This window comes from Desmodus rotundus, chromosome 5 (genome assembly GCF_022682495.2).
Source record: "Desmodus rotundus isolate HL8 chromosome 5, HLdesRot8A.1, whole genome shotgun sequence".
Taxonomy (NCBI): Eukaryota; Metazoa; Chordata; class Mammalia; order Chiroptera; family Phyllostomidae; genus Desmodus; species Desmodus rotundus.
The window spans coordinates 57,411,192-57,437,475 of NC_071391.1; the positions used below are offsets into that span (position 1 = coordinate 57,411,192).

The window sequence follows — 26,284 nt, forward strand, 5'->3', positions numbered from 1 at the left end:
GGCCGGGTAAGGAGGGAGTGGGGAGGACTCGAGAAGGCAAAGCCATGACCACAGGCCAGGGCCCCTGTGGACTGTGTGCAGACGACTGCCCCAGCTGCCGTCCCACTGTTTCTGCTCTCCCAGAGCCTGGGCAGAGACTGGCAGAGCTGAGATTTGGGACGAGGCACATCATCAGCTCTACTAGCTCCACTGTACATCCCCAGGGAAAGGATGGCTGGACCATTAGGTAATACTGCCCTGAGTTAAGAGGTCAGAGAATGAAGTTTGTATAAATTAGTGCCACTTTCTTCTTTGTTCACAATGCCTATTACATGGCTTATTTACTTTTTGAAGTGCTTGATGCTGAGTGTGAAATGCCAAAGAACCACAAGAGTGAATTGTAGAGGAAAGGGAATATTCCTGTGACTAGTTCCTAGAAGATATTTTTGCAATATGGAGCAATGCATTGTATTTCTAGGTGATTAGATTATCTGTAACTAGTCTGGTGGATGGGTGGGTGAGGAGGAAAGAGCTGGGTGCATACTTTCAAGCCAAATTGTCTGGAATTTGGAGCAGGGTTCACAGGGTTCAAAGAGTTGCCCAACTGTATGGATTTGGGCAATACAAGGAGACTAAGGAAAAGGTGCCTGAAATATCCTAGAAAGTAGGAAGGCTCAGAGCCAGAGAGATAAGAACTGGAATTCAGGTTGTTATCTCCCATCGGTTAACCTTTGACAAGTGTCTTCAACTTCTCCAAGGCTCAGTTTCCTCATGTATAAACCACAGATAATAATAGTCTCATACAGATGCTGTGAGAATCGGGCTATATAAAGTATTAGGCTCAAAATAAACAGTTTTTTTCTACTTGTTTGTAAGTTCCTTGAAAGCTGAGAATGATCTTAGCAGAACAGCAATGGCCACAGTGAAAGATGTTTAATCATCAGCAGCAGCCCTGGCTGGTATGGCTCAGTGGATTGAGTGCCAGCCTGGGAACCAAAGGGTCGCTGGTTTGATTCTCAGTCAAGGCACATGCCTGGGTTGTGGGCCAGGTTCCCAGTAGGGGGCACATGAGAGGCAACCACACATTGATGTTTCTCTCCCTCCCTTCCCCTCTCTCTAAAGACAAATAAATAAAACCTTTTAAAAAATCATCATCATCATCATCATCATCATCATCATCATCATCATCATCTATTCCACCTATACCCAGGTGAGGCTGAGGCTGCTAGTCTATACGTCCTCATTCTCACTCCTCAGAGTGAAGTTCATGAACCACTGACATCACTCAGGAACTTCTTAGAAATGTGGATGTCTGATCCCACCCAGACCTAATAAATCAGAATATCCATTTTGGTGTGACCCCCCAGGGGTTCGTTTTGCATATTAAGCTGTGAGAAGCACCACTTACTAAAACCAACTACAGGGATGAGAAGGCCTGAGTCGCCCTGGGGATAGTGTCTCATGGCTCCAGCTGGGAGGGGCTGGGGAAGGCAGCAGCTGTCAGGTAGTGTCCAAACTGATTCCTTACATTGTGACCGCTGTGTGTTGGGGCTTAAGCAGGTGGCCAGGCTGCTCTGCATCGGAGGAAGCAGAGCCTCCTCTGGCTGGGCAGGGGCAATCTGCAAATCATATGGATGTGTGAGCAAAGGTTGAGCTTCAGAGCCAAAGTCTGGGCTCAAAAGCAATGTCCAGAGGTCAAGGCAGCAAGGAGTCAAGCCCAGAGAATTCGGGTGAGATAAGCTAAAAGAGATTATGCTGGATTAGAGAAGGAGAGGCTGAGAGAAACAGAAAGCAGGCAATTCTACCAGTCCTTACGGAGCTGCTTATGGGGAAGACAGAGAGCAAGTTCTCATTTCAGCAGAAGTGCTCCTTGTTCTGCGTCTCACCCCTTCAGCATGTAAGTGGATGCGTCTTTAGGGCTACGTGTCTGCAGTCGGAGAGGAACCCCGTATCACGATGTACCTGCTTGTTCTGAAGGCAGGTACGAAGCTTGATGGAAGGTTCCTCTGTCCTGCTGACAAAAAGAGACAACTGTCAAAGTGGAAAAGTGAAAATTTCAGGGATGACTTTTCAAAGTTCTGGGAAAAAAAGCACAGAAAGCCCCAGGACCCTTTGCTCACACCACACCCCTGTGTGTGGTCAGAGACCAGCGGGCTGCCCCCAGGAGACAACGAGCCGGTGCCCCGGGGACTCGGACAGCGTTGTCTCAGGACATCAGAGCTGGAGGGGACCTGGTGGTCATCAATCATTTTTTTAGTCCATGGAGCCCTGTCCTCCAACACTATCTTATTCAGATCCCCAACACTTGACATGGATATTAGCAAAGCTCTTCTTACTGAAACAAAAGTTGGAGCCCCAAGGCATTCTCCACCCTGTAGGCCCAATGACCTTGGAGGCCCCTCGGTGGAACCCACTGGGTTTGGTGGACCAGTCTGACTGCTTGGAGACAGTCCTATCACTATGTAAGTGAGGGAAAGGAGACCCATGCTGACTGGGTCTTCCATGCCCTGGCACTGGCTCACCTCACTCCCCACGTGAATCCTTAAACTTTGGCCACGTGGACTTTTTTCAGTTTTCGGAACATGCTATGCCTTCCCTGCTGGGTCTTTCCCCAGCGGATGAGCTTTGCTTTCTATCTGAAAAGCTCCCTGCACCCCTCCTACACCTCCTTATCTTCCCGCCCCACTCCAGCCTGCCCGCCTGACTCCTCTGTAACTTGTGTCTCCGCCGAGGCCTGTCCGTCCGGGTCGCCGCCCCAGCACAGTGCCTGACCAACACTAAGTGCTGCGTATCTCTTTTTCAAATGCGTGAACAAGCACATGGGCAGGGGCCTTGCTCCATGGCTCCCTGGCCCCCTCTGAGGTTCAAGAATGCTGACAGCCTTTCCACTCAAATAAGGGGGGTGCCGTGAGCAACCTCTTGTCCAGTCTGGGTCAGCTCCTTCTCAGGTTGTTCTGATCGGTGTGCAACAGTGTGAGGGTGGAGATCCAGGTAACGGGGAAATGAGTTTAGGACACTCAAAGTGAGACACACTCAGGAAACATGGGTAGGCCTATGTCACAGCTGCCTTCACAGGGACCTCAGTTATTGGCAGATACCTGTTTCTCGTGAGGACGGTTTCAAACACCATCCTGACCTTCTGCCGCCCTGAGGGTCTTCAATCTGATTATCTCGTAACACCAGTAACTGTGTTTGACATTCCTAGGAGATAGTTTTCCAAAAGTTCCACAAGGAATAATTCACAACTTCCCTAATAACCAAAAAAAGCCATAAAACATAGTGTTTGGTATTTTTCAGGCATCTTTGTAGTAGATGAATGAATCTCTTCAAGAACACCCATCTGACAGAGAAAAAAGCTAAATAAATGTGAAGTAATTGTTGCATTGAAATTTCTCTGAGCATGCTGCAGCTTCATACAAATGCTAAATCAACACATTACTAAACTGTTTCTCCTTATTAGCATGTGGGCAGCAAATTGTTAAGAATAACTCATTATCTCTTTAGATAGTATTACCCCAAACATTACTTTTATAAGCTTTGTAGAATGACTCATCAGGTTAACTCATGTATCTGTTTAAGCATCATTTTCTTTAAAGGGACACTTCCTGGTAAACAGGTTTTTAATTAAAAGGAAAATTATATTTACATCCCTTGAAGATAAAGAAGAAACTACAAACAATTTAACTATCTACTTTCTCTATTTCTACTTATCTTTGGCACTAGTTACAAAGCAAACTACCTAAAAGGATGATTTCTCCCACCATAATCTCTTCCAATTACACAGGACTTAGTTGTTTATAAAGTATGTTCACATACATGATTTCATTTGATCCTCCCCACAGCCCTGTAAGGCCGGTGGAACAAGAATTACAGTTAACTTCACTTTATGAATGAGATGCGGAGGCCACGCAGGCTATATGACTTGCTCACGGTCACTCTGCTGCTGGGCGGGGCGGCGGGAGAGGGGGTTCATCCAGACCCTGAATCCAAGGTTGGTGATCCCAGGTCTATCTTGGAGTTATCATCAGCACCAGGTGAAGTATGGTTAGGTCAGCCTGATGTCTCAGACCACACTGCTGGGGTACCTCATGGGTCTTCCAGTGCAGTGATTCTCAGACCACATTCTCAGAACGCTAAGGGACCACAGAGGTGCTTAGGAAGCCATTGCAGGGCAGGTGAGAAGAAGGAGACTGGCTATACTTCATCCCAGGAGCTCTGTTTTTATGTCTCATATGCTGGTGTTTCAAGTAAAATTTCTTTGGAAGAAAGTATTCCACTGCTTAAAAAATAATTTTGAAACTCTAGTACACTAGTTCAAACTTCTCCTTTTACAGATTGAAAAGGCCCACAAAGATCCCAAAATTTGTCGGAGTTCACATCCAGCTAAGACTAGAAACCGGACAGGTCTCCATCCCCAGTCCATGAACTTGTGATTGGGATAAAAGTTCCCTTCTCTCAGCGCAGTGCTTTCCCTATACCCACGGTTCCCAAACATCAGTGAGTAGCAGGATTGCCTGCCAAGCTCGTCACAGACTGCTGGGTCCCACCTCCCAAGGTTCTGATTCAATAGGGCAGGAGTGGGGGCCTGAGAAAGTTTCAGGTGACACGGAGGCTGCTGAACCACTCGTCTGCAGGATACAAAACAACTGAAATGTCAACTGAGTTGACCAACTAATCGTGCATTTTGTCAATTTTATTTCATTCTGAGAAAACGGTAAAGTGAAATTCCTCCTTCAGATTTTATAAGCCCATTGCTTTAACCATGCCCCTGCATGTACCTCAACGCCTGGCACTGACATCCAATCCCATCAAAGGTCCTAAACCCTCGTGTAGCAGACAACAATGATGTCTCCGCCCATGGCCCCTCATCCAGCCTCTGAGTGTATTGCACCTGCAGAGCGGACAGCTTCCATGCACACTGCCTGCTCATGATTTTTTTGGTCTCTGTCTGAGGCCACTCTTTAACCAACAAGAGCCTGCTCAGCCCACAAGTGGTGTGTGTGTGTATGTGTGTGCATGTGTAATTAATGCCCCCACTTTCCAGGGCACTCTTTAAACAAAAGGACATGAATCTGTGGATAAATACTCTGGCATTCCTGTCCTTCAGTGGGATAAGTTTGAAGTTTTTCAAATGTCCTCTCAGAGGGTCCCAAGTGAGACTGTGCCCATTTCCCACAGCAGTAACTCACTCATAATGCATTCTTTGTTGGCATTTCTCCTCTTCCTGTCCACTTCTACTTCCTCTTTTGTGCTTCCCCAGGTCATTTCTTAAATAAACTACTTGTGTCCCAAGTTCTTTTCTCAGGGTCTGCTTTTGGGGAACGCACACTAAGATGCTGTCTCAAAATTCTTCACCAAGTTCACAGAAGCATCACCTCCCAGCTCTTGCTCACCTTTCAGTTCTATGCCCTGGGGTTTATTCACAGGTCTTTGGGCTGGCCAACCCAATGAGGGTGCACCCCATGGGTGTCAGCGAATGACTGGTACAGCCGATTGCTGCTGTGTTAACAGTAGCAGAAATACAGGTGGTTGAATCACATGCAGACGCCCATGTTTTCTGAATTGTATACTCAAGTCATCATTCTTCTGAAAGAGGCCAAAGTTCATCAGGTCCGTGAAGGATGTATCTTAAAAAGAAACCTGGCATCATGCATATTTTTCAGGGCATCACCATAAAAAGCATCTGTCAGATCTGAAATAGAGATGTTTCCTTTTGTACGGTTGAAGCAAGATGAACCTTCAGCAAATATTTACATTTGAGGAGTGGCGTTTCAGCAATGATGGCATCGACATTGTCCGACTGCAGTTCAAACTGCAATGAAAAAAGAAAAACTATAACAGAAACAAATTGTCCTCAAATTGAAGCAAAATAATAGAGACAGATCCTTTTGGTTAACAAAATAATTAAATAATTTCACAGAACTAGAACAAATAATCCAAAAATTTATATGGAACCACAAAAGACCCCAAATAGCCACAGAAATCTTGAGAGAGAAGAGCAAAGTTGGAGGAATCATGCTACTTAATATCAAACTATACTCTAAGGGCATAGTAGTCAAAACAGCATGGTACTGGCATAAAAACAGACACATAGATCAATGGAACAGAATAGAGAGCCCGGAAATAAACCCACACGTTTATAGGCGATTAATATTTGACAAAGGAGGCAAAAACATACCATGGGGTAAAGACAGTCTATTAAATAAATGGTGTTGGGAAACTGGACAGATCCATGTAAAAAAATAAAACTAGATCTCCTTACACCACATACAAGAATAAACTCAAAATGGATTAAAGATTTAAATGTTAGACTCAAAAGTATAAAAACTCCAGAAGAAAACAGGCAGTAAAATCTTGGACATTGCTCATAGCAATGTTTTTTCTGATATATCTCCTCGGGCAAAAGAAACAAAAGAAAAAATAAACAGGTGGGACTACATCAAACTAAGAAGTTTTTGCACAACAAAGAAAACCATCAACAAAATGAAAAGACAACCCACTGGGTGGGAGAACATGTTCACCAATGACACAACTGATAAGGCATGAATTCTAAAATTTATAAAGAACTTATAAAACTCAACACCAAAGAAAACAAACAATCCAATTAAAAAATGGGCAAAGGACCGGAATAGACACTTCTCTAAAGATGACATACATGTAGCCAACAAACATGAAAAGATGCTCAATGTCACTAATCATCAGAGAAATGCAAATGAAAACCATAATGAGATATCACCTCCCACCTGTCAGAACGGCTATCATCAATACTTGTAAATCAACGAACAAGTGTTGGGGAGGGTGTGGAGGAAGGGCCCCCATGTGCACTGTTGGTGGGAATGCAGATTGGTGCAGCCACTGTGGAAAACAGTATGGAATTTCCTCAACAAATTAAAAAAGGATCTCCCTTTTGACCCAGCAATCCCACTTCTGGGAATTTATCAAAAGAAACCCAAAACATTAACTTGAAAGAATATATGCACCCCTACATTCACTGCAGTGTTATGTACAATAGCCAAGACTTGGAAGCAGCCCAAGTGTCCATCAGCAGATGCGTGGATAAAACAGCTATGGTATATTTATACAATGAAATACTACTTGGCAGTAAAAAAGAAGTAAAGTTTACCCTTTGTGACAGTATGAATGGACCTGGAGAACATTCTGCTAAGTGAAATAAGCCAGTCAGAGAAAGACAAGTACTATACAATCTCCCTTGTATGTGGAATCTCATGAACAAACTGAACTAAGAAGCGAAAGAGAAACAGACTCATAGATAGAGAGCAGGCTGACAGCTGGGAGGGGCCGGGGGTAGAGGGGCTGAACACAGGAGAGGAAACTCAGGGACACGCCCACAGTGCGGTGACTACAGGGCCGGGGAGGGGAGGGCAGAGATGGAAGAGGGGATGCAGGGATAAATGGTGATGGGAAAAGATAAATCAAACTTCATCCTAAATAACAGAGCTATTTCGTGTATTTCATCCTCCTCTTTGTTCATGGATTAATTTTTGTCTTTAAAAAAAAAAACAGTTTTACTGGGGGATGATTGACATGCAATAGACTGTACAGATTTAAAGTGCACAACGTAATAAATTTTGATGTGGGTACGCACCCATGAAACCATATACCGGCTTATTTTTAAAAGCTATATTATTGAGTTTTAAGTCTACATCATTCGAATATCTAATTTCAGGAATAATCTGTTAATTATCATATTTGTATGTGACTCATTATGAGGCCTGTCTGGCAGATTATAATAAAAACTACAAGTTATTGAGTATCTACCATTGCCAAGATCCATTTTGTCCTTCTTTAGCTACGCCACTTGTAACCCTCGCAACGATCCTATGAGGTATGTGTTATTACTGCTGTTTCACAAGTGAGCAACTGAGACTTTGAGACATTCAATGACTTAGAGACATTTGCGTAGCTAGAACATGACAGAGCTGGTAACTAGATTCATTCCATTATGGCAATATTTCCAAAGCTGTTCCTTTATTCACTTTTTATTTATTGGACCAGCCTGCACCAGGCACTAGGTTGGTGTTGGAGACATAGCAGTGAAGGTGACTACCAGGGTTCCAGCATCATCGAGTCTACAGCCAGCTGCTGGTGAAGACCCGGACCATTTCACTGACATGTGGTTACACAAATAACTGATTTCCATTGTTATGAATGCTGTCAGGAGAAGCACAAGGTAACAGCATGCATTTGGGGACTTGATCTAGTTTCAGCGCAGGCAGCTAGAGGAGGCATTAATGAGGAATAATGTTTAAGCTGAGATCTGACAAGTAAGCAGGTCTATCGTTAAGTAGGGGAAGTGACATGATCAGATTTGCAAGACTGATTATGGGAAAGTCACTTAATAGCAGGGGACAGTGAAGGAGGGGGGAGTGTTCCCTGAGAATTGCAAACTACCAGCTGAACCCTCAAGCAGGTCTGGAACCAGAGTCCGCACGCTTCTGTAGCACAAGAACCCCTCACACGTAAATATGGTTCAGAGCGTTCTGAGTGGGTAATGCTCTCAGGCATGTGGTTAGTGAAAGCAAACTTCCTGCAGAAAAACCTTTAAGCCAAGTTTTAAAAAATTCTCACATACAAGGTTTCAACAGACATGAACTCACAATCAGAAAAATAGGAAACAAGCTAACATGAGGAAGCATTAGCCAAAACAGTAAAATACAGAGTCAGAACTACAAAGACTGCAATTATTAGAATATCAGATTCAGAATATAAAATAAGTTTAATGTGTTTAAAGAAATAAGACTATCAAAAGTATGATTAAGGCACAAGATATTTTAAAATCAATCAGATATATTTGAAAAAGAACTGAGCAAAACTACTAAAAATTACATATATAGACAATCAATCCTTTTATCTTAAACATGTTGTACATATTTTCTTTCAGGTTTGTTGCTTTGGTTTAACTTGATTTATGGTAGTCCCTGCCACTCCTGAATTTCTTGCTCTTTCAAGGTCAAATCTGACCATCAACTTTGGGTGGCAAAGATACAATGCAACATCCAAATGATGTACCATAGAATTGTACACCGGGAAGCTCTATCATTTTACTAACCAATACCACCCCAATAAATGTAATTCTGTAAAAATCTGTCCATAATTTACCTTTATGGCTTTTGGAGTTTGTGTCTTGCTTAGGAAGGCTTTTTCCATGCCAAGTTTATTTTTAAAACCCTCATTTTTAATGCTTATTAATTCATTTAAATCTGGATTTTATATTAAGATAGCAGTCTAGTGTTATTTTTAACGGATTTTATTTGGAAATTCCAACACTTCCTTAAATAGACCTTTCTTTCTCAATAATTCAAAATACTAATTTTAACATAAACTGGTTTTTTGTTATAGTAGATGAAATCTTAGTTCTCTTACAACTTATGGCCTCACGTGCTCCCCTCCTCCTCTGTCCAGTTTTTGGTTAAGTCATTAGTCTCTATTGGTATAAAGAAAAAGCATGCAGATATCATGCACTGTTGAGGCAGGCAGTTCCAATGATTATGTTTCCTTTCTTGAGCTTTTTATGTTTCCAGGAGTCCACAATTACCTTGTTATTTACAGTTGCACAGTTTCCTATGAATCTATTCAAATGTTTGATTGGACTTGTCAAACACCATTTATTGTTATTTTCCAAATCCGAAAGTATACCCAGTAATCTTTCTGCTCCGCTCTTTGGCTGGCAAGCTCCGTCTTACAACTCTGAGTTCTGCTCCATCGGGCTGATGACTTTCTAGGCCAACTGCACTGCGGTCGCACTGCAGTTTTCTTCACGGCTTTCTCCCGCTGCATCCTTCGAACTTCAGTATGAGGGCAGTTTTTCTCTGTAGTGAAGAAGCCTCCCCTCTCCTGCCTGGGGGGCATACACCTGGCGGTATTTGGAAGTACAGTCTTTCCGGGAGTAGATCTAGTGCCTCACTAGATATGGAAAGTGGCGCACAGCCCCAAAGTCTCTGCGAGCCCATGTTGGCTCAGGCCTCTTCCCTCCCCTCTGGTCTCCCAGCCTCCCGTCACTCCCCATCCCTTCCTGCCTAAAAGTCACTGTTCCACTACTCTTTCCGAAGTCTTGCTTTTGGCATGCTGGGGAACCTTCCGCCACTTCCAGGGCTGGCAGAATGAAGTTGGAGCTCCACAACGCCACCCCCGCCTTCAGGTGCGCCACCTGTCTGTGTTCATGCTGATGGGCAGCTGCGAGCCCTCCCGAGAGTCACGGGCGGGAGCCTGGCGGCGGTTGTGCAGGGTGGGTGTGTGTGGAGTGGCCTGGCTGTAGAAAAAGGTGTTAAGGCTGCATTTGCTGCAAAGGGATAAAAATTTACCTCTTAAGCTTCATGTACAAAGCCTAGTAAGGCCCTTGATTGGGTAGTTAGGAAATATCAGTGATTTATGTGTGTGGGGATTCAGATGTCACAATAACAGAGGTTTTATGCTGCACGTGTAACTGACCTGTCAAACACAGCATAACATTCCCCAGGTTGCTTTCTGAAAAGGATCGCCATTTATTAATTTATCCAAACATTCACTAGATACGTAGTCGGGCATCTGCTACATGTGGAGAGAAACTCACCGACATGCAGTATGGCTCCGGCAGCAAAGGCATCTAGGAAATGTTGGACTCTTAACTCTCCAAGTCTCAGGCTTGGCTGACTACCCAGAAAATCAGGAATGCTGCCCAGAGACAAATGTCATGCCGCCAGGAAGGAGGTTATCACGTATATAGAGTGTGCTAACTGGCTGATGTCATCTGTTAACTTAGGAATGCACTGTTCTTTCTGGTGGTCTAGCTGACTACCCACCATAGGTTTTACTGTTAGCCCCATATTAAAAGGGACCCTGTCTTGGGAGGGTGCAGATTCTTCCTGGCTGACCACCACTAGAAGCAGCAGTTGCTTTGCTCGTGTATGAAGCTTCTCCTGCTAAAGTTCTCATGAATTTGAATAAAGCTGCATGTCAGTTCTTAGGAATCAACTCTGAATGTAGACTTTTGGGGCTCTCCCCCAACCATGTGCCAGGCTCTCTGCTGGGAACTGGTGATATATTGGTGAGGCGGAGAGATCCTCTCTACACCCTTACAGAGCTAACTGATTATCTCAGTGAGTCATTACAAGGGTAAAGAGAGTGTAAATTGGAGGTAAAGTGCATCCTGGCAGCTGTGGTGGACGAGACTGCCCTGCCCACATCCCTTCAGCTCTCGGCAGGGAAGCCATCAGCTTCTTTCTGCAGGGGACTCTTGGGCAGAGTGAGGACTTCTCTGGCCCACAGAGGGCAGGAGCATGCCAGGCCCCTGCACGGTGCAGGCCATAACTGCCAGGAAATCAGCACCCCAAGGAGTAGTCCTCAACCAAGGGCAAATGAGAATGCAGAACTAACCAGCCAGCTTCCTCACCCTCGGGCTGGGACCACTTTCAGGGGGCTGTACGCTGGCTTAGCCTGGGCTGCCATAATAAAGGGCCCGAGAGTGGGCAGCTTAAACAACAGACATTTATTTTCTCACAGCTCTGGAGGCTGGACGGCTGAGATCAGGGAGCCAGCATGCTGGTTTCTGGTGAAGTCTCTCTTCCTGGTTTGTGGGCAGCTGCCATGTCACCGTGTGCTCACATGACCTCTTCCCTGTGCACTCTCTCAGAGAGCGAGAGCGAGAGCTCATCTGAGCTCACTGGTGCCTCTTCTTCCAAAGGCATCCCATTGCATCGAAGCCCCACCCTAATGATCTCATTATAGGCCCTCCTTAACTTTTTTTTCCAAGTCATTTTTTACCTTATTTACTTTTACTAGGCAAGTCTTCAAATTCAGCTAGCACATTACTTGGTAAAACTCAATCACAAAGCACTGATATGGTCCAGAAGAAATGGGGCCCAGAAGAGCTCCACAGTTTCCTACTTTCTGGCATTCTCTCTTTGTAATAATAGTTTAGAAGGAGCACGGGAAGAACTAATATTCATTGAAAACCTACTACATGCCAGGAATTGTACCAGGGGTTTACTTCATCTTCAGGTCATCCCTGAGAAGTATGCAATATTATCTCCATTACAGATAAGGAAATTGAGGTGCAGAAAGGTGAAGTAACTTGTCCAAGGTCTCACCACTGGTAAGCAGCTCCAGAAAATGGCTGGACTACCTTTCCCCAAATTTTATGTTCTTAAAGAAAGTAAGCATCAACAAAGTGTGGTTCAGTACCCCCCTATGTGTCAGTCTCACCGGAGTCCGCAATGAGCAATTCCCAAAGTTGGGTGCATGCACTAGAAGGATCTTCTGATTTCAGGGTCCAAAGATGAGCCCCCCGCTTCTCTCATTTGGACAGCTCTCTCTCCAAATCCCCCTGCTGGTGGCCCTGTGGTGTATAGCCCTCACTGAAGTCTCTCAATTTCTGTCATTGTACATTTGCTTTTTCTGGACATATCATTTAAGTGAATCACATACTGCGGTCTTTCGCAACAGTTGTCTTAGCTAGTGCACTGCATAAAAGGTAAAATACTTCGTATTTTCTCAACACCATATGAAGTATAGGGAACAACCCAAAACCCCAGTATTTCTTTTTATTTAAAAATATAGCACGCTATCTTGGATTTGCTGATATTGATATATATTCCTGAGAATGTCCCGATTATGTTCCCTTCTGCAAACAAATACCATTTCATAGATCCACATTATACATGCATTTGGAAAGAAGTGGCATTAACGTTATTCAATGTTATGTATTTTCTGTTCAGGTACATAGTATTTCTTTTCCAACCCAGTCTGTTAAATCATGTTTTGAGAACTTTTTACAAATTATTATTTAAGCTTTGAATATATACTATCAGTATTATAGTTAAACTCTTTACTCTGTTTGTGATATTTTTATGTGGCACATTTTCCCATAGTCTGTTCTAAATCACTGTTTCTAATTGACAGGAACGCTATTGTACTGTGTATAGCAATTTTAGAAAACAGTATGGAGGTTTTCAAAAAATTAAAAATAGAACCACCATATGATCCAGTAATCCTATTACTCAAAAGAACTGAAATTAGGGACATCTACACACCCATGTTCACTGCGGCATTATTCAGAGTGACCAAAACACAGAAACAGCCTCCCTGACCATTGAGGGATGAACAAAGAGAGAAAACATGGTATATTCATACCCTGGAATATTGTTTAGCCTTAAAAAAATAAAGAGGAAATCCCCATTTGCAACGACATGGATAATAAACCTGGAGGACCACAGGCTAAGTGAAGTAAGCCAGTCACAGAAGGGCCAAAACCGCCTGACTCCACTTACACAAAGTGTCTACAACAGTCAAGCGCATTGAAGCAGAGCGGAACGGTGGTGGCCGGGGTTCAGGGTAGGGGAAATGGGAAGTTGCTGGTCAACAGATAGAAAGTTTCCATTCATTACACTAGGTGCATAAATTTTAGAGACCTGTTGTTAAATATGGTGCCTATCGTTAGCTATATTATAATGTACACTTAAAACGTTGTTAAGAAGGTAGATCTCATGTCGTGTTCTTACCATAGTAAAAAAAAAGGCAGCTGGAAAACAATTACACAAAAGCAGTTCTTAAAAGATGGAAGTTAGAGTTTATATTGCCTCATTCTCCAGATGTGAGGTAATGTTTCTCCATATGTTCTAATTCTTTTAACATGTTTGTTGGAAGCAGAGTTTCATAGACTGACTACTTCCTGGTGTGGGAGTGAGCATCTTATCTGAATCACAGAAGGCTCCAGAGATGGGGCAAGCTGATAACTTGAGCCAGGGAGATGAGGTCATTCTTCTCGCCAATCATTGCAATCTTGCAAAAGGCAGAGCGTGAGACAAGTTTCTTGGACCAGAAACCAGACTGAAGTGAGAAGCCCTAAGGCAGAAGAAAGACTGCAACTGTGGTCAGTGGAGTTCATCCTGAAACTGTCCCCATCTTGACCCTTCCCACCCTCGTCCACACTCCAGCCAGACTGATTTTTTGTCATCATCAAAGAGCATGGTTTAGAGGGCCCGTCATGGTCTGTCCCTGCTTGCTTCTCCAGCCTCCTCTCTCCGAGACCCTACTAAATTTCTTTCAGTGCCATAAGAAACTTACCTTTTTTGTTTTTACCTCTAGGCCTTAGTGCCTGCCCATCCCTCTGTCCCAGCCCCTCTCATACCCAGCCCTCCAAACTGTCTAATCTCTGCTCATTGTCAAATCTCAAATGAGATCTCACTTCCCCTAGGAATTTTTCCCTGACCCTTGAGACTTGGTTAGGTTTTCCCTGAGCACTCTGCTTTTACCCCTATTCCAGGGGTTATCTAACTGTGCTGCAATTGCCTATTAACTTGTCTGCCCCTCCCTCCCCCTAGAATGAAAGTGCCTTCAGGACTAGACAGAGTCTAATATCTCACCTCCTGAGATACCCAAGTTAGAACTGCCCAATCAACTTGCTCCCAAATTCCTGATTCATAGAAACTGTGAGGTAATAAGTGATTACTGTTGTCTTGAATCACTAAACTTTGGGTAATTTGTTATATAGTAATAGATAACTAATACACGAACAAAACTTTGTGGCTTAAAACCACCACCAGATTCTGTAGGCTGGTCATTGGCGATCTCTTGTGGCGTTGACTGAGAGATTAACTCAGCAACATTCAGCTGCTGGATGGACTAGCTGGGAGGATCCAAGTCCCTGACATGTCTGGCACTTTGTGGGCTCAGCGAGAACAGCTGGCCACAGAGCCTACACTTGGCCTCTTCAGTTTTTATGTTCGGATCTATGACTCATTTTGAGTTAATTTTTTGCATAGTGTATGGTCAGTTAAGACTCTTCTTTTTACCAAACAGACAGCAGATATGCAAGTTACAGTAGCATTTGTTGAAAATACTATCCTTTCTTCACTTAATTACCTTGGCACTTTTGTCTGAAGCAACTGAGTACAAATATCTATGTACCTGTATTTATCTATTTCTGGATTTTGGGGTCACACTCTCCTGATATGTACGTACATCCTGTGTGGTCATATTTTAAAACTGCCGGAAGCAGGCAGCAACTCGCTGTAGCTGGACTGCTCTCATAACGCCACGCCCAACACCCTCGGGCGTGGGTCCTCATCCCCGGCTCAGGCTCTGAGATGTGACTCTGGCTCTCGCTTTCCATTTTGGGCTCTTCTCCCTCAGAGAGAAAAAAAGAACTCAAAAAAGTAATTTCAAAAATTAGTTAGGCAGAGGGGATAGGTGGGAGAAAAGAGATGTGGTCTCTTTTTGCCAGTGCTCCGGTCATCCACGTTAAACTTGGTTTGAAGAGCTGGAGAGAAGAGGATGGCAGGGCTCTGCCTCCGGCCTGAAGGAAAATACTGTGACTTAAAAATAAAGTGGGAAACAATCCCACTTTACACTATACACAATCCCGTTTTACACTATTGCGACAGGCCAATGGATGTTTGGTCAAACAATCCCCTACACGAGTTTGTTATCCTGCCTGTTTGAAGGGAGTAAAAACTTTTTCTCTCAATAGAGTATTTTACTTCATGATTTCCTTTTTCCAAAACACCTATTTAATTGTTTCAAATTTGTCAGGAAAAAAGGTTTTGGATAAGAAGTTATAGCAGGGCTTTTCTATTTCTCAAAAGTAACTTTGTTGTCAGTAAAATTTTTTGTTTACTAGAAGTTTGAACTGGTTTGCGAAGTTGATAGGTTCAGTAGCTCAGGTCTCTAAAATTACTGTGATATTTACTATTAACACATTTAGACGATTGCCTTAGAGTCTGTTTGCAAAGGTAGTGATCCTCAATGAAAACAAATAAAAACATTTTTAAAGTATAACATACTTAGCAACTGTGCATACCAAACAGGCTCTTCGTCTTTCTGCTCAAACCAGACAACAATTGTGGCTTTTTCTACCATAGAAATTCTCCTATCTCTTTTTCCTCATCATCCAACATGAGGGCTAACATAAAATCGAGGTCAAATGAGGAAACTTGGCAAATGGTTTTTATCTGGCTTTCCTGTTTGACCACCAACTGGCAAACACCATAAGAAAAACTGCACAGGAGATAAATAATAGGGTAAAAGTACATTTTTGACTATAGGCCCAAGCTGTTGTAAAAGAAGCAGGCCCATGATTTATAGGAAATACTGGGGAATGAATTCAAAGTGCTGACGAATCACAAAATTGTTTTTCCATTTAACAAACAATAAAAAAAATATCTCCATGCTCTAAAAATTTTGGATGGTAGCTTTGTTTTTTCTCCTGCATTTGTACTCTATAGAATAATTTTATGACATAATGCCACCAGTTGTTATTCTAAGGAAGATAAATAAAAAACCTTTCTCAAATACGTACAGCATGGCAAATTATTGGTACTTAAATATGTAACACTGATAGAATAAAGAGATGGAACACATTAATTATATCAAGCTGGTTAATTTTGGATGGCTTTTTACTGATGAGATAAACTCCCTTAACTAAAAGCTAATTAACATTTTCATTAACTGCTTCAGTTCCTTTCCTTTGATAAGTTATTACTATGTTACTAATATAACACAGCATTAATCATAATACATGGATAACCCATTTTTAAAAATCAAATTCAAGACTGCCAAACAGGTGATTTATGAAGAGAGTGGAGGCCCAGTGGAGCATCTCACTCTGTCTTCCCAGGACGAAAGGAGAGAAAATGAACTGCGGTGTAACTAGTGAAGCAGGTACTCCCAGGATGTAAGAAATAGTCTCGAAGCAGAGAATGAGAAAGAATGCAGGCGAAGAAAGGAGGAACTTTAAGCTGCAAAAGGTGGAAACAGGGAAAGATGGTATGAATATTGGTTTTCTTGACGTTTAGGAGCAAAACAAGTAAAGCAAAAAGGAAAATAGGCAGAGTCAAGGACTTTTAGAGCTGGAAGTTACCATGTAAGCACTTACTCCAGGGATTGGCAATTCTATTTGGAGCTAAATCCAAAAGAATTCTTGACACAAAACAAAAGCAGATGGAAGAAGAGCTGCAGTGGTGGAAGGGGCCGAGTGGGGCGCACTCACCCCTTTCCCCATCCACCCACCCGTAAGTCCCGAGGTCTCGTTTTACAAACAGAGAAGAAACAGAGACGAAAGCTATCGGCTCACAGTCACAGCACCGGGGCCGGAGGTCACGTCTCTACCCAGCTCACTACTCCCCGTTTTGCCACTAGAGGGAAGCACGGAGGGGCGTGAGAGTTTTGCGGAATCAGCGGGGTGATCTGCGACGGTGAAAATCCCGGGGGGAGGACGGCGGGAAGGTGCACCCGCTGCAGCGAAGGCTGCAGTACAGGCCCTGGGCCCGGACTCTCCCCGATGTGGCCACCAGGTGGCGCGCCCGCCCACGGCTCGCGTCTGTGCTTGGCTGTGGGACCTGGAGGCCACGCCCCGCCGGTCGCCGTGGAAACGGAGGGCGCGGTGCGGGCGTTGGCTGCTGTGATCGAGTGGGTGGGCCTAGTGCGCTGGCCCCACGAGAGTGCTGCCCACCCGCCCACTGCGGTGTAGCAGTGAAGGCAGGTGGGGAGACTCACTGGGTCCCCGTCTCCTTCCAGGCTGACTGTTACGGGCGTCTGGGCCCCGCGCCCACCGGCGCTGAAGTAGGCCTGGTGCCGCGCCCTCCAGGTGTCCTACAGCGGGAGCCGTTCCTGCGTCCTGGGGGCCCCTGGGCGGGGTCCTCACAGCCACACCCCGCCGCGACACCCGGGAAAGAGGGCGAGGGAGATCTTTCCATCGGGCCCGAATTTAATCCACCGGTCTTTCTGCCTTGCAGTGCGGTGCCTGTGTGCCATTGCAGACCGTCCTCTCCCAGAGGGCGGGATCTGAATTTGAATCAGGTTTGTAACCTTCACGGTGCCTCGCAGTCTCCAGCGCACAGCAGATGCTCAGCACAGCAACAATGCCTTCTGTTTGTATGGGGCTTTAGCCTGTGACAGTTTTCCCAAAGTGTTTGAGCTTCATCGGGAACTCTGGGTGGACGTAGGAAAGAGGGAAGCCAGACGGGGTCAGAGAGGCTGAGAGGCTGGTCCACTAGTGGACGAGCCGGGGCAGCCCGACGCTTTTCTTAGCGCTCTTCTCCCCGAATTGCCAGGCTGGTGAGTGCGTCTGAGTGACGGCCTCGCTCCTCTGCACATCCTTCTCAGTCTGAGCACAGAGGGCCTCCCGCTGTAGGCGCGTTGTTGACGCCCTTTCATCCTCGCTCCCGATCCATAGATTTTGCTTTTTTTTAATTATTATTAATTATTAGATTCGTACAGAACCTTATTTGTTTTCCCATGATTCTCTGCTGGGCAAAGAGAGTTGAAATGATTCCGAGGTGGGAGAAGTAACCCCATCTAGGAGGAGGAAAAGATTTCTGTGAAGGCAGAGAAGGTAAATAATGACTGGATACTTAGTGTGTGTGCTAATTGCTCACGGATTTCCTGTCTGCCAGCCCAAGACCCAAATTTAGTAGATCCTTTTTACATTCACCACTGCCTTTTGAAGACAGAGACCTTTTTGTTCTCCCTCTCCCTCAGTCTAAGAGTGCTGCTTGTACTTCCATTATCCTCACAATAATCTCTTCACGGTGAAGTTTCTTTTCCTTCTTGACATTTCTAAAACTGAAGGAGAGCGGGGGCAGGGGGAGGTAGTTCTGGTTGCTAGAAAAGTTAGTATAACATCCCGAATTTCAAACTATTTTTAGCAATTTGGGATCAAAAGGCAGATCAACGTTTACGCTAAATATCCAGTATACATTGGGAACTGCAGTTCAAAAATGTGCCGCTGACCAGAGGATTGGTATTGGTAAAGAAAATCCATGCTACTGTACTGCACGTCACAATTACGTGAGTGCAAGTTGAAGTGTTATCGGCCAGATAATTTTAAATACCTTGGTTTGAATATATGGGTGTTTAACACATCGTTAAGCTGGCTGTATTTTACATTTTAAAGCTGTTTTGTTTAGGGCTACATGTACACTAACTGTACATAGGAGGTCTGAAATTTTTTAAGCTAACTTAGTAATGTTATCACTACTAAATGGCTTTAAATTAAAAGCATTCGGGGTTTTTTTTTTAACATGTGCTGGAGAGCATTTATAAAACACTTAAAAGTTGTATTTAAAATGTGTTCTAGCATAAGTGAGAATTTGAGTGTAAAAATGATTTTGCTTCGATTTCCAAATTTAGGGTCCACACAACATCAGAAGCACATAAGTAGGACCATTGGCAGCTCTGGCCGGTGTGGCTCGGTTGGCTGGGGTGTCATTCTGTAACTGAAGTGTGGCGGGTTTCGTTCCCTGTTGGGGTACATACCGGAGTTTCGAGTTTGATCCCTGGTCCAGGCTCATGGATATTTCTCTCTCCCCCCTTCTCTCCCTTCCTCTCTCTCTAAAATGCAATGAAGGAAATGTCCCTGGGTGAGGTTTATAAAAAAGCAAGTACACATTATTTACAAGTCAGTCCCTCAAGTCAGACATTTATTGAACAGCTAGTTTGGGCCAATGTGCCAATATCTATTTTGAACTCGCTAAGATAAGGGTTTGTTGAAGTAGTCAGTTGCTATTCAATGTTGAAAGAGCTATATTTTGTTGAAGATGAGTGCCATGAATATTTTCAAATATGTAGTACAATTAACACTATAGCGATACACATGTCTTTAAAGTTAGATCATTCTTTCACACAAAGGCCTTTGGAAGTACCACATTGGTGGTGGTGGTGGTGGTGGTGGTGGTGGTGGTGGTGGTGGTGTGGTGGTGTGGTGGTGTGGTGGTGGTGTGGTGGTATTAGATTACACAAGTTTATAGCTAGTCAATGGCAATGCCAGGATTAGACTTCAAGACTTCCAACACCATGTAGAGATCTTTTGACTAAATCATGCTCTCAACCACTATTGGAATCTCATCCAGAACTTGTGTCATTACTAATGCTACTAAGTAAATATCTTTCATTTTAGTCCGCATTTATATGAAACATTAGCTTACAAATGTCAGGATCTATTCCAAATGTCCAGAAAGGGCAGCCCTTCCATCTCCCAGCCTCCACAAAATGATGACGCGGTCATTAAGGCTTCTGGATATTCATGGCTCCAGAAAGTCCTGGAAAAAAGTCTTTAGGAACTGTCTCAATACTGAGCCAGGATCCGGAGACTGCACAGGAGAGGACATACTCTTTCTTTCTGGGGTCGTTTTGCAGAGTCAAGTAGAGCACTATGGAATAACCGCATTGAAGAAATGGTTACCATATGTCCATTTTTATGACACAGACTTCTTTTCACCGAGAAGCATTTGGGGGATATTTTTAAAAACATTTCTGACAGAAAGTGATTATGAAGTAGACTCTGAAAAGGCCGGAGACCCGAGTCCTTCAGCCCGGCCTCTCCTGCCCTCACTCCATGGCATGTTACGGAATGCCCAGGCAGAGGAAACACGGACGGCCCAAAGGGTCACACAGCAACTGAAGACCTCCGCATCCTGCACAGTTTGGCCGAAGTCTGTTAAAGCTGTTGATTGGTTTTTAGAAGTTCTGCTGGGGTATGCTGCTTTTTCCCTGTCAGTCTGAGTAAAGTTCTTGCCTCTTCTATATTCTATAACCAAAGGCGGAGTAAAGTGCCAAGCACAGAGCAGGCACTGAGTAAGTGTCTGTGGTTACTGACAAACAGATCAGGTGTCCATTGTCAGAAAATAGTCTAAGTGAAGCCTTCCTGGAAGATAATCACATTACTCTGTGAAGGTTTTATAGAATTCTCAGCCTTTGCTGATATAGAAATCATCTGAGTGGTCAGGGACTGTAAAACCTTGTAAATATTTATAAAAATCCTCATTGTTTGTAGAACACTATCAAATGCAAAAGCGCGTGTTGAGGTGATGTCATTAGTTTTTTGCAATGACGCAACTATTAAGCAGGCGATCCAAATGGCTTACTAATTTTCTGGAAAGTGTGTGAAAAATGAATCTTAATTTACTTTATGCATAAGTCATTGGTGCTTAATGGATCCGCATTTTCACTCATATTTTATTAAAATCCTTTGCCATCAGCTGCAGTTAGGTAACTAATTATGCATTAGTCACACAGTTGAAAGCATTGGAGCCAGGTAACTGAGCTAATTTTGCAGATGAGGTCATTTTTCCCTCCAGCACCAGATGGGTGCTGCAGGTGGGAGCCATGCCGCTTTGGTCTGTTCCATATGACTCGGGAAGGAAATTAGAGATTGATGTTGACATTTGTTTTAACTTTATAATGAAATATTATATAGTACAAATCATTGTTAAATAGTAAGTTATTATAAAATGGCACACTTGTCAGCATGCTACCTTTTTGTGAAACCGTCAAGTTAAAAATTCTAATTCTAAAACATAGAAAATAAGATAGAAATTCAACTCTGCATCTGAAACAAGAGAAAGCAATTTTTTCCTTAGCTGACAATTTCTGTGAACTGCGATGGTGTAATGACACAATTTGGTTCATAGCGTATGGAATTATTTTTAATACTTTCATATCTGAGAAGTTAGCAGTTAATATATCACCTTGTCTTAATGTGTGAAATCTTTTTGTTGTGTCACCTGTGTGATTTTCAGTTGGAAAGTATTGTAGTACATTTGCATTCCCAAAAACTCGAATCAGAGTGCGGAGATGGACACACTTAGCTAGAAAATCTCAGACACAAAGACTGAGCCTCGCTGGAGGCCTGGGCGTGTGAGCAGCATGTCTACAGGAAAACAAAAATGTGTTTTCGTTTCAGAGAGTTTTTCCACTGCGGATGTGAATAATCATGTAGACTGCCAATCCAGTGGTCCAGATCAATGATGAATATTGACAATAGCAAACTGCAGAGTAGCCTTTCCACATATCGTCATACTTGGCCGCAGGCAGTCAGCTCTGCTTTCCCTTTGAAGAAGCGCAGTCTGGAACTATAACCATAGGGGGCATAATATTTATTAAATTCTCCTTATATGTCAGACACTATGCTGGCTGCCTTATAAATATAAGCTTACTTAACCCTTACGACAGCTTTCCGAATAAGATTTTGGTTCTCACTTTACAGAGAGTGAAACTGAAGCTCAAAAAAATTAAGTGACCTACTCAAGGTTACATAGACACTAGGTGGTGGATCTAGGACTAAACACAGGTGCCTGTATTGTCCGTCCGTCTTACTGATTTCTTCCTTCGCCGAGCCTCTGTTGCTGTCATGCTCGGGCATGAAGCAGAGAGATGCACAAGAATCTCCCCAATGTCGGTGCCATGGGCCTTCCAGCCACTTTAAAATCACAGAGGTTCCGTTCTCTCCCCCACACCCAACTACTGTTACGTTGACTGAAAGTCAGGCACTTATTTTTTAGAGGTTGGTGGAAATTGAAAGGTTTAAAAAATCTGTTAAAGAAGACTGTGATCGGAAAAGATGTACTTTAGTGCCCATCAAACCTTTGAAGTATTGCTGTTTACTGTAAAAATATCTGAGCAGTGGGCCTCATTTGCCCTTTTAAAAATATTATTTTTGTAAATTTTTTATTATTAGGTGAACAGTTACTGTAAATAATAATACATTATTATTATTACATTGTATTTATAAACCTCTTAACCATTTAAACACACCTTAATGTGTGCTTTTATTAGCTCTTCATAGCAACTATGACCAAGCCCAGTTCCTTTGGATCCAAGTTTCTTGGTGCTTATAGAGAGTATGCTTTTGCAATGTCTTAATTTTTCAAAATTAATATTTACTGAGCAGCTGCTCTATGCAGTGCATGCTGCCAAACACTGTGGAGAAATAAAGTGATTGAAAAAGTTCAGTCCTTGCTCTTAAAAAAGCTTGATAGGGGCGACAGCTGTGGACGGATGACGTAAGGGGGCGATCGCACACAGTTTTGGGCGGGGTGACACTGTACCTGGGCTGAACACGGAATTCCCCGGACTCGAGAACCCAGTGATTTACGCCGCCATTCGGGGCTAGTGGTGGGTGTTAGGTGGGAAACAGTCTGAGCTGAAAAGCCGGTTTTAAAATAAGTTTCAGCTGTGTCTTATCTTGAGTTAAATACAAGTAGATGGACAAAACCAAGAGTTTATTTGCATTTCTTATATCTCTTTTTCAAAACAGGTATATTTCTTACTAGCTAAGCAACACGATGGAAAATACAGCGAAAGCAAATAAAAAGGATATTCAAGATGGGCTGCCGAAAGAAGTGAAAATGCCTACCAACGAAGCATTTCTAGACTATCAGTAAGCTTAGATTGTTAAATCCCAAGGTCCCCCCGGGTAGGTGGCCATCGTTGTAAACACTCGACCCAAATAGAAATGATGCTCTGAACCGCTGTCAAGGGAGGTGCACTTGAAACCTGTATGGATTTGGAAATCAGTGTCACCCCAATAACTTCAAATAAAAATAAGATAATTGTAAATCTGTCAGCGGAGCTGGATTGGAGGTAGATTGAAGGCATAACGGCACTCCTGTGCTAAGTGCATATTTTTAAACGTTTTTGAAACTTTAATTGTAACATAGCCCAAGGAGTAGCTATGAAACAGTATGCGTTAATGTGGTTTCAGCCCCTCCCTCCCTGCGCTGTGTTACTGGCCACTGTCCCCTATATACATGTGTACACACGACACCTTGCCGGCCACATTTTAAAATACAACAACGAATAGTTAGTGTACATTCATGGAAGAGTAAACAAGGAAACTTTTAACTTTTCATTTCCAGACATTCCCATTTGCATTATCTCCAAATAGCTACAGATCAAATACAAATGATTTAGAATTCTTTTTAATGAGAATGATATTTCTTAATGTTCCACTCCCGGGAGATGGAGACAAAACTAGAGGTAATACCTATTCTATGCTGATGTTTTATCCAACCAATGGAAAGTGAGCCCCTTGAGAGCTTTTGAACCCCAACTTTTGGCATAGGGTCGGTGTTTTAATATGTAATTCTTAGGGAGTGAGTGGTTACACAACTATGTCAGTCTTTGTCCAAAGACGAATGCACCCCATGCACGCAGCTCAGTTTGTTGAGCTGACACTTGAATGTTTACCGAGAACAAGGCCCTGCTGGCTGGGTCCTGGAGGACAGCAGTGAGCAGGACCGCATGGTCCCTGCCCTGGGTACACATGAGAGACATTAGGTAACTCATTCAAGCTTTTAAAAAATTATCTAGCTACAATGAAGGCGCTATGAAAGAAAAGCGTAGGGCCCTGGCTGGGTGGCTCAGTTGGTTAGTGCATCGTCCCGATACACCAACGCTGCAGGTCGGATCCTGGGTCAGGGCTCCTACAAGAAGAAGCAACCAGTGAATGCATAAATAAGTGGAAAACAAACTGATGTTTCTGTTTCTCCCCACGCCCCTCTCTCTCTCCCGGCCCTTTCTCCCCTTTCTTCTCTATCTAAAACAGAAAAAAGTGCAGGGTGCCATAGCAGGGTCAGGAAAAGCTCATTTTAGGAAGCAGTCCTTCAGCCGATCTCTGGAAGAGGAGCGGGTGTTATGAAGACATGGAGTTGTAGAGAGAAAGGCTTATGGAAAAGACACTGGGGCAAGGAAGCGCTTGCTACAGTCCAGGAAATGAGAGAAGGGAGGGGAGGGAGAGAGGGCAAGCCCAGGCTCGGATGGCTTCGGCGAGCGCCAGACAAGCTGAGCCCTGTGGAACACTTGTCATTTGGGAATGGCAAGTCATTTATTGGAGGGGACAAGGAGGAAAGTGGGAAATCCATGATAGTGATGACTAGGTCTATGTTTAAGACAATTATTTTTTAAAATATTTTATGTATTTATTTTTAGAGAGAGGGGAAGGGAGGGAGAAAGAGAGGGAGAGAAACATCAATATGTGGTTGCCTCTCACACACTCCCCACTGGGGACCTGGCCCGAAACCCAGGTGTGTGCCCTATCTGGGAATCAAACCAGCAACCCTTTGATACATAGTCTGGCACTCAATCCACTGAGCCACACCAGTCAGGGCTAAGACAATTATTTTTAACATTCAGGGAAATTCATCTCCTTCTTGAGAGACTATTCATGTGTTCTTTTTAGAAGGCAGTGAATGAAAAGGTTAGAACACTAAGAGAGAAAGATCCATGGAAAGGGACTTTTAACAAAGTTCCCTCTTATTTTCTAGTTGAGATGGCTTTAAGTAACAGCCAGATACTACCCACACTCATTTCTCAGCCTAACTGAAAAGTTTCCTCATCTCGTTTTAGGAGAGACGGACAAAATATCAGCCTCTGCAAATACAACCTGGTCTCTAATTTGTTCCCACGGCTTACAGTGATACCATCCAATTACAACTGTTTCTCTCTCTTCTGGGTCAAACAGAGGCCAGTCTTCCCCCTATTTAACTGAGGTTTACAAAAAGGCAAACATTTAAAAATTCTCATGATCTAGTACCAGATATAAATTAAACATCCCATGCTTTTGTTCTCTTTCCTTTGCAAAAAAGCTGAATAAATAATCTCATGGACTGAAACAGCCATGGCCTTGCTGCTAGGGACACTTTACTCACTCCATGTGTTCCCAGGTGACAGAACTTTTGTCATATGACAAATCGGCGAGACACACCTCGTTGTCTGAGGAAGGATTCTTTAAGGGCCCCCTGGCAGCATCTAATAGTTCTCTCATACAATCTCAGCTCCTAACAAAGAGCTGAGAGCACATGGTAGGTAGTTAATGATTTCTGAACAATTGAACTTTTAAAAAAATATACCCCAAGAAAATAAGGCCATGAAATTCCACTGTTGTTTGTGAAGAGCTGAGACGGCTCACTGTAAACCTATAAGGTGATCATCTCTGAGTGATGATGGTTTTTGTTTTCTCCTTGTATTTGTCCCTCCCTCCCAAGTTTTCTGCAAGGAGTGTGAATATAGATATAGAAATAGATGTGGATATGGTTATAGATTTTTTTAAAAGGTAAAAGTCTAGAATCTTTTGGAATCCAAATGTATTTTCCTTCTCAGAATTCTCAGTGAAATTGCATGGAGGGAGAAAGTTGACACATCACCTCACGGGTTTATTATGCCACTTGCTTTAGCATTTACTGTGACATGCGAGTTACTAGGGCATTGCAGAGATGAGGGAGATGTGAAAAGGAAAAAGTATAGAGAATGGAGAATCTTGAATTCCTGCAGTGGCTAACAGTGTAGAGTTCTGAAGTTCAGCTTCATCTGCTTCTTAGTAAATCCATGTCTCCCCATAAGGCCTGAGGAGATGGAAGTTAATTCCAAGGAGAGTCTAGGCGAAGTTAGATCTACAACTACCATCAGTTCCAAAAGCGGGCGGGGGCTGGGGGGTGATCACGACGAAGCCGCCAAAACCTTTACTAAAGGTTAGGGTATCTCAGAATTCCCCTCGGTAACCCTGGCTGGTTGGCTCAGTGGACTGTCCATCAGC

General features: G+C 43.5%; 1 protein-coding gene across 4 annotated transcripts in view; it reads left to right on the forward strand.

Annotated features, from left to right (window-relative positions):
* The first annotated feature begins 17,355 nt into the window (after positions 1-17,355).
* Positions 17,356-26,284, forward strand: part of CCDC83 (coiled-coil domain containing 83) — a 54,121-nt gene continuing 45,192 nt past the window's right edge. Inside the window, exons 1-3 of one of the 4 annotated variants that reach the window (XM_045182052.2) lie at positions 17,356-17,560; positions 17,709-17,772; positions 23,009-23,131. In XM_045182052.2, the coding sequence (XP_045037987.1) occupies positions 23,037-23,131 (95 nt within the window). In that variant the 5' untranslated portion in view covers positions 17,356-17,560; positions 17,709-17,772; positions 23,009-23,036. Of the gene's footprint in view, positions 17,773-23,008; positions 23,132-26,284 lie in introns of all 4 variants that reach the window. The other 3 variants (XM_024572688.3, XM_045182054.2, XM_045182053.2) reach the window with 3 other exon arrangements.